The sequence below is a fragment of the Furipterus horrens genome, unplaced genomic scaffold (genome assembly GCF_987537825.1).
Source record: "Furipterus horrens unplaced genomic scaffold, mFurHor1.1.pri manual_scaffold_5, whole genome shotgun sequence".
Classification (NCBI taxonomy): domain Eukaryota; kingdom Metazoa; phylum Chordata; class Mammalia; order Chiroptera; family Furipteridae; genus Furipterus; species Furipterus horrens.
In genome coordinates, this window is record NW_028327175.1 from 118,169,285 (window position 1) to 118,181,386 (window position 12,102).

Genomic DNA, 12,102 nt, shown 5'->3' on the forward strand with positions numbered 1-12,102 from the left:
GAGAGACTTTGCTTTTATTACAAACAAAACCAACAGTAGCCCCAGGGCCCTAGGGTCACAAGACAGCTCATGTTTACCTAGCAGGTCGGCCCCTTCATCCACGTCCCCGATGACCTCGGACCCCGCAGTCGACAGCTCGTGGTACAGGGAGTCAGTGTTGATGCCAAAAGCCTTGTTGACGATCCCCTGGGTTGGGCTGTGAGGACATGTGGCAGGGAATGGCGGAGTGAGTGGGCAACATCTATGGGCCAAGTATGGAGACTCTCTTAACACCCTACATAGGTCCTCAATGCCAACAATACTTGTGCAGGGGCAGGTGTGGTGGGAGACAACGGGTCAGTGCCCCAGGTATTCTCCCACTGAGAGAGGCTGCTGGGGTGCCCTTAGCAAAGGCATGGACTCCCGAGGTGAATGCTGAGCTGACCAAGACCTGGGCCCTGGGACTTGGGCCCAGTGAGTACCTGTTGCCAGTGCGGTCTAGGCGGGGCTCCCGACCCATGTCCAGCTCTGGGGTGGAGTCAATAATGTCTTGAACATCAGACCACTCGTCACTGCTGCCCATGCCTGGGGGACAGAGTAGGACTAGGGTCAGGAGGGTGCCCAGCAGGTCCCTGCATTACTCATGGTTGACCTCTCACCTGATGTCTAGAGACCCTGGCAGACTATTGCCAGGCAGAGACTATCAAGAAAGGGTTTTTCCCAGGCTGGTGGCCAGGTGAGGGACTGTACCCCAAAACTGCCTCCTTCTTGTGATCTTATCCAAACAGGACAAGTGTCCTAATTTTTCTCCTCCCTTTTCTCTGGACTGTGTCTGCTGGATGATGGTGGTCTACTTTTAGAAGCTGAGTTGTAACCCCCAAATTCCCGTGCTGAAGCCCTAGCCCCTGAGACCTCAGAATGTGGCTATATTTGGAGAGAGGGGCTTTAAAAAGTTGATCAAGGTAAAATGGGGCCATTAGCGTGGGCCCTGATCCCATCCGACTCTGTTCTTATGAAAAGAGGGGACTAGGACAGACACACAGAGGGACGACTATGTGTGGACACAGGGAGGAGGAGGCATCTACAAACCAAGGAGAGGCCTCAGGAGAAACCAGCCCTGCCGACACCCTGATCTCCAACTTCTGGCCTCCAGAACTGGGAGAAACACATGTCTGTGGTGTAGAGCGCCCAGTTTGTGGTGCTTGTTATGGCAGTCCGAGAGGACTGATACATCTACCAAAACTACAATCTGTAGGAGGAAGAGAAATCTCCTTGGACAAGAGGGAAGAGAGGGCAAAGGAGCAGGTGGCAAGTGGATGGGTGGCTGCCTGCCCCTGCCCAGCCCAGGGAGCGCCTGATGGTTGCAGTACCTATGCTGACGTTTCGCATCTCCTGTGTGACCTGAACCTCCATGTTGCGGCTGTTGCGCTTTTCCCGGGCCCGCTTGCTGTTCTTGGTGCCAGTGCCGTAGTCCCCCAGGGGCTGCAGGCTCTCGTTGAGGGGTGTGACTGCGGCCGAGGGCACGGAGGATGTGGGCGTGTTGGACTTGGTGCCCGTGGTGCTGGGTGTGGCAGCCGCTGAGGACTGGCCTGACTCGGACATCTCATCGTGCGGACACTAGGGCCAAACACAGGAAGAGGGGAAGCTCGTTGTGGGGTCACTGTCCCCCGGGGCTTTGGATGAGGCCGCATCGCTCGGTTTCTTTGCCACTTGACCATAATACAAGAGCATCCGCACTGGAAGAGACAGGCAGAGCCCTGCTCTCCCGCTGGGCTGATTCCTCATGGCTTAGTCACTTGGCTCATCTAGCTACTGTCTCTGGTTTTCCGGAGGCAGCTGCCACCTTACCCAAATGGTTCAGATTGGGCTTTCAGCGTGCACGCTCTCTGATGAGTCTGTGTGTGATGGACATGGAGCTACACGGGTATGGCAGGCAACCCTTTGCAGCCAGCAAGGGGGTCAGAAACAAGTTGCAATCCAGGGTGGGCAGAGTGCTGTAATAATGGGGCCAGAGAGGAGGCCTTCTGATTCAGTTATCACTCTGCTGGCTACCCTACTCCCTGCCATGTCCTGCTTCCCACCCTGGCCACTCAGGAGCTGTGGAGGGGAGGGCACCTCTCTGATTCTGCCCATTGTGGCCTCCCAAACAGAGACACCAGGGGACACATAATGCTTAACCTCCACAGCTTGGCTGGACCAAAGTCTACTCTAAATGTCTGCGTAAACACAAACAAACTGAAATTCCACTTCCACAGAATGGGACATCCTCGAAATATTCTAGGAGTGAAAAAAGACCAGAGTATTAAAAACTGCCATCAGTAGTTAAACTTAAGAATTTCATGAAGAGAACACATGCTACTTGGCTAAGTACAGGACGTGGAACAAATACATTCTTCTCCTGCAGTCTTATCCTAATGGAACTACTGGACAATTGCAATAAAAATCGCTCCCACTCTATTAATTAATATTGATAACCGAGTCACCCCTGAGCAGGTGCCCTAGAGCCTCTCCAAAGCCTGTGGGCAGCAGTTCCCCTCAGCCCCTGTCCCCCCTTTCATGGTGCTGAGAAGAGGCATGGTCTCAGGAGGGACTGAAGCTCCTGGGGTGGGGGGGCCACTGAGAGGTGGCTCACGATGCACATCCCAGTCCCCTACGGTGCCACGTCACACGGTTTCCCCAAAGGACACACACCAAGGGAAACTTTCTAACAGGAGAGGGGCTGACGAGGGGGTACTCCGCCCCCTCCATAAAGCAGGATGAATGCGGGGACCAACCTATGCATGCCTATAACTGGAACGGCTGACCTCTGGTGATCAGGAGCCAGAACTGGCTGGGAGACTTCTGAGATCTATCTTTTCCCGACCAGCTGTTAGCGGCAAGGCCCAGGGTAGGACACTGCCTCTCTCTCCGGAGGAGTGATTTCTGGCTCCATCTCACAGGCTCTTGAGCATTCTCTACCAGGCATCCCACAATTCCAAATCCTCCTCTACGCAGGGGTTCTTGACCTGGGAGGCCATGTCCCCAGGTGACACCTGTGATGTCTGGAGACACCTGTGGGTGTCACATCTGGGAGGGTAAGTGTTCCTGGCATGGAGTGGATGAGTCGGGGCGCTGCTCAACATCCCACAGAGCGCAGGATGGCACATAGCCCTGGACTGCCGACGTGCAGAGGTGAGAAGTCTTGCTTGAGAGCTTGTCCTTCCCTCCCTAGAAGCCTCTGTCTCAACATTTCAGTTTGGGTTTGGGTTCTACAGCTTAGGGCCAAACTGAGAAGGAGAAATCCTTTTCTTTCGTAGCACCAACGCACACTGGAAACCTTAGCGATGGCTCCCCAAGTGCTCTGTCACTCTAAATACCAGAGGCACTTGGGCGTCCTCTGGGGAGGGACGCTCTGCTGTCACCAGTCCCGTGCTAGCATGTGAGAAGGGATGAGTCCAGGAGCCCGTATGCGCGGGAATTCTAGAAAGACCAGGGCAGGTTAGGCGCAGGGGCCCGTCTCACGGAAGCACGCCTCCTAGACCGCTGTTCCTCATCAGCCATGGTTCCCAGCCTGTGACCCTCAGACTTGGGTCTGTGGATTTCCTGTGGGTGTCTTTGCCCCTGGAAGTCACTGCAGGAAATTCTGCGACATAACCAGGACGCCCCCGAGCTCTTTACAGGCCACCACTTACCCACGGCCACTCCCCGGGGCCACCACTTACCTAAAGGCAAACCTCTCAACCTCCTAAACATCAACGTGGACCAGTGACCTCCAAATGCAAAGAACCCAAACTCTTAGCGGTCTTCCCTCACCATGAGTAGTCACAACTGTTTGGTTAAAACACTGAAAATACAGTACATAAAAACAAAAACAAAACAAAACAAAAACAACAAAAAAATTAAGAAATTAGAAAAACCTTAAAACCTAGAGCACAAAGTTAAAAGAACTTAAATAATTGTTTAAAAAAATAAAAATAAATAAAATACACCAAAGAACTAAAACACAAAACACTGTAATTTATTAAGAGAAAGACTACGTTAGACAACATAGTAAGAGAGAAAAAAGACGGCATGAGAAGAAAGCTGGCTTGGACACAGGCAGGAGAAACGGCTGTCCAGGAGGCCAGGGTGAGCAAGAGTAGCCCCTAAGGCTTTCTGAGGCTCATGTGGCTTCTTCAAGAGCTTCCAGGGAAGCACTGGCTAGAAGCCCAGTTTTCGTTTGAATGAGAGTGAGTGAGTGTGAGCAGTCAGCTTAAACGGACACACCTGGCCTGAATGGTGGCGTTAGCTGGGATCCCACAGTCCTATGCCCTTCTGCCCAGCCCCCACCCACTGGCAGGATAGCCTGTAACTGGCAGGTGAGTGCCTGGGTCAAATGACACAGACATGCTCACTCCCTGGAACAAAAGCCAAAGCCACTAGAGTCACAGCTTGCAGTAAACCAGACACTAAAAGGTGGAGGACAGTCAGCAAGGAGCTGTAGCAGAAAGAAAACTTCGGGGACATCTGTGCCCCATGTCCCCAGCCCGACCCCGCCCAGATGCCAAAGCCTTGGCCTCCTGCAGGTGTCGTCCGATGGCCTCTACAGGAAACCCACCAGCCCTGGGGTCACCTCCTCCGCCTGAGGGTGGCATCCTTACCTGGCAAGGGGGTCAGTGTCCTGTCCTGCCACAGTCTGCCTCCGCCAGACAGGCTGAGCTCACAGACCAAAACTGGCGGCAAGTGACCAGAGGCTCTGAACAAGTGATGGGCAATGGAAAGTTCCTGCCCTTGGCTTTCCTGGGGCCCCCCATTCCAGGTTAGCTGTGCACACCCAGGATGTCATTTTCTCAAATTCACAGATCCAGAAGCCATTAGCATATACAGGCGAGTGAGGAGAGCCCAGAGAAGAGAAGCTGCCTCCTGCCCCTGACTCCCCTGGTTGCTGTGCAAACCTCAGATAGCAGAAGCACAAAACACTCTGGGTTAGCATACAGTCTGGCTGTGAGGCTAGTACTTTGGGGGTTATTTGGGGGACTGGTGCTAAGCTCAGTACTCAATGGGCACACCCTAACTGCTGAGGGGTTCAGCCTGGACTAGTAGGTGCCAGTGCACGACCATGCCTTCCTGAGCTGGTCCAGTTTCTCCACTGTTGTCACAGCTCAGGCAGGGGTCCCACTGACCCAGGAAAAGCTGCAAAGGGTTGTATGCAAAGACTGGGCTTCCTGAATGGACATGGGGCAACAGGGAGAAGACCCTCACTCCACAGCACGACTACAAAACCTGGTAGGTGGAGCTGAATTGCAGCTGGCCGAGGTCACTCAGGTGCCAGTGGTCCCCCGAAGGCACGAGCTTGCCCCCCAGCTGTGCACGTACCATGCCGTCGGTCAGGGGGAAGACATTCAGAGAGGTGGGGCGCTCCTTCCTGCTGAAATGTGAGGGAGAGGACAGGAAGCAGATGGTCAGACAACAGCTCATGAAAGGAAACTGAACACTCTGCACATGCAGATATCTATTATGCAGATGGAACTGCCCTACATGACATCCCCTGCCTGGCTCAGGGAGAGAGAGGTCAGCTATTGCAAGGGCGTGGCCTTTTGGTAAGTCTATCACATACAGGAAGCTCCCGACTCCTCCTATCTACAGCCACTCTTCAATCAAAGGTATTTGCATGTTCCGGGGAATCTCTGCTTCACTATGATCCTATACAAGACTTCCCTGTCTGCTATGTTGTAATGTATCATTTAGTTTTGATTTTTAAACAGACTCCTGCTATGTAAGCTAAGACACCTGCAGCAGTATCAGCGAGGGGCCAGCACTGACCAGTTTCTCAGAGTGACAGCTGTGGAGCCCAGGCTCACATCTTGGAACCAGGCAGAAAAATATCAGCTTTTGTTGCCTCTGTTCTCTGTTACTTGCCTCCACCCCATGTTGGCCCCTGTCCCTACTCCTTTATTGTTTTTTCATGAGACCTCACTGAAAAAAGTGTTTGAGCCAAGTATAGAGTAAGAAGGCCCTACTACCCTTCTGCTGGGTGTCACCCCCCATAACAGGCCCCTGGGCACCTTTCTGGCTCTGTGCATTGTTCCCATTGTCATGGAGCACTGACACCAAAGAGGGGTTCTTTCAAAGCAATGCTAGGCAACTCTTTGAACGTCTGGTAGCCTAGGCTTGAGCTCATCCCCGAGAAGACACTCGTGGACTTTAGTACCAGTGAGGCCAGTCAGGCACCAGGCAGTGGAGGCAAGGCCAGCTCCCAGGGCAGACACACTGCACCCCAGCGACCGTCATCCACAGAGCCCACGCTGCTCAGAGCTGTTTAGGCCAAAAATGACAGTCCCTCATACCACAGCCTTTCATGCTCAAAGCTCCTCCCCAGAGACAGAGGTGGGAGGGGTGTGGTGGGGCTTGCTTCCTCAAGGGTTCCAATGGACTGGGTCCAGAGGCTAGACTATCCTGGAGTGAGGTATAACAGGCTTCCTCATGGTGTTTGGTGGACGCAGGTGATGAAGAGAGGGAGCAGAGCAACCCCTGTTGACCAGAACTGACTGTGACTGGGTAGATGGCCTCATGAAGTCCAACTTTGGGAAGAGGTCCCTCTAGCTGGCCACCACCCCCCTCACAGGATGAAACACAAAATCTGTGAATCAAACCCTCCTTTATCCCCTCTATGGCCAGCTCCTCTGTCCTGTTTGGGAAGATGCTGCTCCTGCAGAGCAGGGCCCCTGGAACCACTGGTGCCCGGCTGTAACCTTCCGGGAGCTAGTCTGTGGTAGGGACAGGCCCAGAGGAGCAGTGCGCTCCCACAGGGCTGGCACTGTCAGTGCCTGCGGGAGTCAAACACAGGGGCACGCTCAGGGCCTAGACCTCTCAGGAAGTGCCTCACATAGCCCTCATCCCCTGTGACAGAGGATGCTTTCTTGGACACGTCAATTCAAAGTTGAAGAAACTCAGATCCTAACAAAGACATCAGGTTGGAAAGCTCTGAGTCTGTAGATTCATCAAGTCATCAGTGGCCCACAGCTCAGCGCTTACTTGGGCTCTGACACAGCCCACAGGACGGAGGCACCTGGGAAGGCACCTCTGCGACAAGCTCAGCACGTCCCTGGAGGAGGGGGCCAGGTGAGGACCAGCTGCAACTTCCATCTGCTTCCTCCTTGGGGCTCCCAATGCTAGTATGGGGAGCCCCTCTCCGCGGGCTCTGACCTTGGGTGAAATGCATACATGGGCCCCTTGTTCCCAGACAAGTTCAATCCTGGCTGTCACCAGAAGCTACAGGATGATGGCAGGGGCACAGTGTGGGCATTCTCAAAGGACAGGGGACACCTGTTAATAACCTGCTCCCACAGCTCTGTGTGTGGACACACACTGCACCCAGAGCGAGTCAGGCCACTATCCCCAACAGGAATCATTACCAGGAATTCTGTCTTGTCATCCCTTTGTTGTTCCCCACAGAATTGCAAATAGGCCTATTCTCTGAGGTCTGTTAGTACTTGCTGGGCATCTCTGACTGACAGCCCACAGCCCTGTCTGAAACTTGGCCAGAGTCCTCTAATTACATTCCTGCAGCTCCCTCAGGAGATACTTATGCTCATCCACATGAGAGGCTGCAGCCCAAGGGGGTCACACTATCTGCAAAGGTCAAGCTGTCTGTGGGGTCACAGTCATGCCAGAGGCTCTGGGCCCAGGGCTCTAAGTGATCAAGCCAGGCTGTCTAACACCAGAGCACAAGGTCTCCACCCCACCCACCACCCTCTATGGCAATGCCAGTCCTGAGCTTTGGATGCAGAGTCCCATCTGTGGACAGTGGACATTTGCTGAGTGGAGCCCTTGTACTGGTATCTACTCTGGGGTTGCCTTGGGGACCTTGGGCCAGTCTGCTGCTTCCTCAATGTCATGGCCCTATAAACGCCCCATCAAGAGGTTGTGATGTGTAAGAATGCTCCAGGAAAAGTGTCGAGTGGGTTCAGAACCCTCCTGTGCTTGTAATTAAGAACCCCCAGAGTCCTAACTTTCCCTACCCCAAAGGCCCCCAAGCACTTGGCATAACAGTGCAAACACTGTGAAGGCTTTACCTTTTCCTCCATGACTGACGAGGACTGTGGACAGCAACACACACAAGGCCAGCAAACAGCAGTGACAGCACAGAGAGCAAGACAAGAAGACAGCATTAGCGTCAGGGAGCTCCAGGAGTACCTGTGCTCACAGAGAACACGTATGCAATGACACAGTCAGGTGCCCCACTCTGCACTCCAGAAACGGATGCTGAAACATGCACACATCTATACGTGACAGACATGTGACACACAGACACATGACCCTCTTGGCTTGGATGAAAGGTCCTAAACAAGGCCTGTGCAGCAGGTCAGCATGTCACACGTGTACTCAGCATAGGGCGGTAGACAAGTGTGCTCTCCAGGTGGCTCAACACACATGTATACATGGGCAGGTAGGGATGGAGTGCACAGCCACACACCCCTATGTTCATGAACTGTTTCAAGCACACACTGATTTTTATTCTAAAGACACACAATTCTGGAAACCAAGTCAGGAGTGAAGGACAACGCCTGTCTGGGGTCAGTGGCAACAAGAGGCCCCCCAGCACTAAGGATGAGCCCTCCTAGGAGCTCAAGAGTCTGAATAAGAACCTGGGCGGACATATACATTTGTCCCCCAAAGATGCCAAGCTGTGGCAGGAGAGCCTGCACCGCAGAGAACAGTGGTCCAGGATGATAGGCTGGGCCTTCCCCTGACACACCAATGTAGCAGCAAAGGGCACACAGGAACGTCTGACCCCGTGAGACCCACGGAGGCCGGTGATCAGCACAGTGACAGAAAGCTCATGCTTTCTCTATGTCCACAAGTGTTCCTTGTAAAAACACGAGGCAGTGGCTGCCATCCACGTCTGTTTACCTGGAAAGAGGTCTGGGGGCAGAGTCAGACACACATGATAGCCCTCAGAACACCTTGCTCCCAGCCAGTGTCTGGGCCGTGGAGAAGAGGCTTCAGGGAAGGCAGGAGCCCCTACAACTGCTGCGGCAACCACAGGGCAGCCAACGTGGGCTAGTGATGAAGCTAAATGCCTCCAGCTGGCCGGCAGGGCAATGAAGGCGCTCAAACACACAGCACCCCGCCCGTTTCCCGTGCCACGCTTCCCAAACAAGTGCTGTTCCTGCCACTACCCCACAGGAGCAGGCTCCTCTGCAGCGAGGGGACCTCAGGAGGACTGTGGCTGGCAGCCCCAGGCATCTTCTTCCTGCGGCAGGCATCTCTCTGACAAGAAGGCGACTCTGCACAGGGACAGTCTATTAACAGAGAGCACCAAGGGCCTGGAAATGATGTCAGCACTCAGCACAAGATGCGCACCTGGGCCCCACGCACCCGCTCTGGTAGGATCAGATTGCAAGACACAGGGCTTGCAGGAATCTGTCCCAGAGCCCCAACCTCTCCTGGACAACCAGTGGGCCTGTCTTACAAACGAAGGAGCCCCTGTGGGCCACAGCTGGGTGTGGAGAAAGCCCCTGCCTGGCCCGGCCCATCACAGGCATTGCTCTCTATTCTGGGCTCCAAAAGCCCCACTCGCCCAGTGGCTACAAGTGACTATGGCCAGAAAGCAGGATCTGGACTCACTGGCATGGACAGAAAAAGAGCCACAGATGCATCCCTTATGAAACAGGGTTTCTTGCAACCAGCCTGTTGCAACCATTCCCTGGGGAGCAGGAGCTCCCACACAGTCTTTAAGAGCTGCTGGGGGGCCTCAGAGGGGACCCTGCGAGCCACCCCATGCAGGTCCAGGAGTCATGACCAAAAGACAGCGCCTGCCACAGGGCCAGGGGCTTTTCTGGGGAGAGAAGATGCTAACTTCCCATAGGACTGCCTGCCATGGGGGCTGGAGCGTAACTCTGAGAGGCAAGGAAACTGGAGGCACCAATGCTGCACTCGTCTCAACTCTTCCACATGACACGTATTGACAGCAGGTTCCCAGACAAGGTCCTGCCTTCACCATACATGGAGATTCCCACAGAAAGCACAGCACAGCCTGCAATCATGGCGTCTTTTCCATGCAGAGGAGAAATCGGAGGTTGGGTTCGGCCCCTGATGAAGACTGGGACCCTCAGGACCCAGCTATGGAGTATGGGCAGCTTCTGCCTTTGGCTGAGCCTACATCATCCTGAGGTTCTGAGGACGCCTATTTCTGCAGCAACCCTGGGCCCCAGAGGGCTGACGACTGTGACTTAGGATCCTGGATGCTCACGGCCTCTAAGCCCTGAGTTCAGAGGTCAGGTCACATGTCCTTGGCTTCCAGGAAAACTGCACCCCTCTCCCTGGACCCAATACTATGTGACCTTCGAGGTGCTCCTGCCTTGAAGAAAGCTGGTGGGGAAATGGCCTTAAGCCTCCAGAATGCTGCAGCTCAGGAACTGGCCAAGTACCCAGCACTCATTGGAGATGCCCCAGCTCAGACTGCCCTGCCCAGCTTCCCACTAAACAACATGAAGACCCCTGATTCCAGGTTAGCATTCCAATGCGGTTTTCTGGAAATTCCCTCAGAAACTGATGAGTGCCGGGAGTGAGGATTTCACAGAGTGCTCAGGAGAAAGCGTCCCAAGCCATGAAATGGTAGCTTGGAGATCTGTATTCCCCACTTCAGATATACCTGGCCCAGGAATAACACCTGCAGAGTTTTGTAGTTTTACAAAGTCTTTGAGCCATATCCCTGCAGTTCTCACAGGGCCTCAAGCTCTGTTAGGGAACAGCCTCCATACCCTTCCCCAGGGCGGGAGTGTTTTCAGGAAGACACCCACAGCAGTTGTAGTTCCTACTCCTCACAAAAAGCTGTAAGATGCTGCTCATCCGTTGATGTCCCCCCTTCCTGGATCCTGCTAGGCCTTCACATACACAGTACTCATTTCCATTTTCACATTTGAAGACTCTGGTACAGGAACACAATAGCTTTGCCCACAGTGACCCAGAGAATAACAGGATGCCCACAAGGAAGGATCTGAGTCCAACTGTTTACAGAAATAACCCCCTATGGAGGCAGGACAAAAAACCTTTTGTAACGAACAAGGCCTATATGTGACCTGACTAGGGGCTGTCAACCCTTGCCTGCAGGAACAAAGTTCCACAGCTAGAAATGGACCAATGGCTGAGCGCAATCTGTGGGGCCTGGGATTCCTACCTCGGTCTGTCCTCCCACATGATGGAAACTTAGAACATTGGTACTAATCCCTCAAACCCAGGTCAATAACTCTGGTCTCTCATAGGCCAACTCCCTCAAGCTGGCAACACCCTGGAGATCTTTGGCAATCTGCCCCCTTGGGTACTTTGGTCTGGTTTTATCTGACCGATGGAGAAGGAGCCTGGCCTCTGCAGGTTTCTCCCCACACCCCTAATAAACCAGCACTGAGCTCCTGAGCTCAGATAAGCCAGGACCTCTGAATCTAATCTACTGGCATTGGCACCGCCCTGTCCCACAGCTGAGCGCAGTGCTTGGGTTCAGGGACCACCCTCCATCTCCATCCTCTGGGCGTCTCTGCATGAGGCTGAGACAAGCAGGAAGCAATACCTTGTTCGACCTTAATGGACATCATGGGTGTTGGGTGACTCAAACTTTTCACTGCTCTGTGTGTGTGTGTAAATGACTGAAAAGCAGTGCAAGTGTTGATTTTGAGATTACAAATAAATTTTAGTGAGTAGGCGGATTCACAGACACGAAATCTGCAAGCATCAGGATCGATTACACACAATTTCCCCTGAGCATTCATGACTGTACACGGGCCAGAAGAGGTCCACCAATATTCCCTCAACCCTGCTCTGGCGCCTGGGAAAATCTCAGCACACATTCTTGGCTTAAGCCATATACTCCAACCAGACACTCCTCTTCCTGAGTCAGGAGGATACAGCTCTCTGACCTCCTCTGGGACAAGGTACCACTGGGCTCTGCAGGCCCTGCCTACCTCCGCCCGGGCAGGCTGCTCTCGGTCTGGCTGTTTCCCCCAACTTGCTGCATCTTGGACCTCTCGATGTGTTCCACATAGGTCTGTATCATCTGTGGAGAAGGACACCTCTGGTGAGTAATGCCTGCTGACCAAGGCCTCTCTGCCTTCCCCCCTAACCGGCAATGTTCTTGACTTGCTGTGCTCTGATGGAAATAACGAGAGC

The 12,102-nt window shown here is 53.7% G+C and overlaps 1 protein-coding gene across 14 annotated transcripts in view; it reads right to left on the reverse strand.

Moving 5' to 3' along the window:
• The window catches only part of MAPK8IP3 (mitogen-activated protein kinase 8 interacting protein 3), a 52,110-nt gene that overhangs the window by 20,619 nt on the left and 19,389 nt on the right, over window positions 1–12,102 (reverse strand). For 3 of the 14 annotated variants that reach the window (XM_090277291.1, XM_090277288.1, XM_090277297.1), the window contains exons 4-9: window positions 11,898–11,989; window positions 8,013–8,036; window positions 5,221–5,365; window positions 1,350–1,596; window positions 462–564; window positions 78–196 (exon numbers count right to left, since the gene is read on the reverse strand). In XM_090277291.1, the coding sequence (XP_090133417.1) occupies window positions 78–196; window positions 462–564; window positions 1,350–1,596; window positions 5,221–5,365; window positions 8,013–8,036; window positions 11,898–11,989 (730 nt within the window). Of the gene's footprint in view, window positions 1–77; window positions 242–461; window positions 565–1,349; window positions 1,597–3,680; window positions 3,734–5,220; window positions 5,366–8,012; window positions 8,037–11,897; window positions 11,990–12,102 lie in introns of those variants that run through there. The other 11 variants (XM_090277298.1, XM_090277289.1, XM_090277293.1 and 8 more) reach the window with 10 other exon arrangements.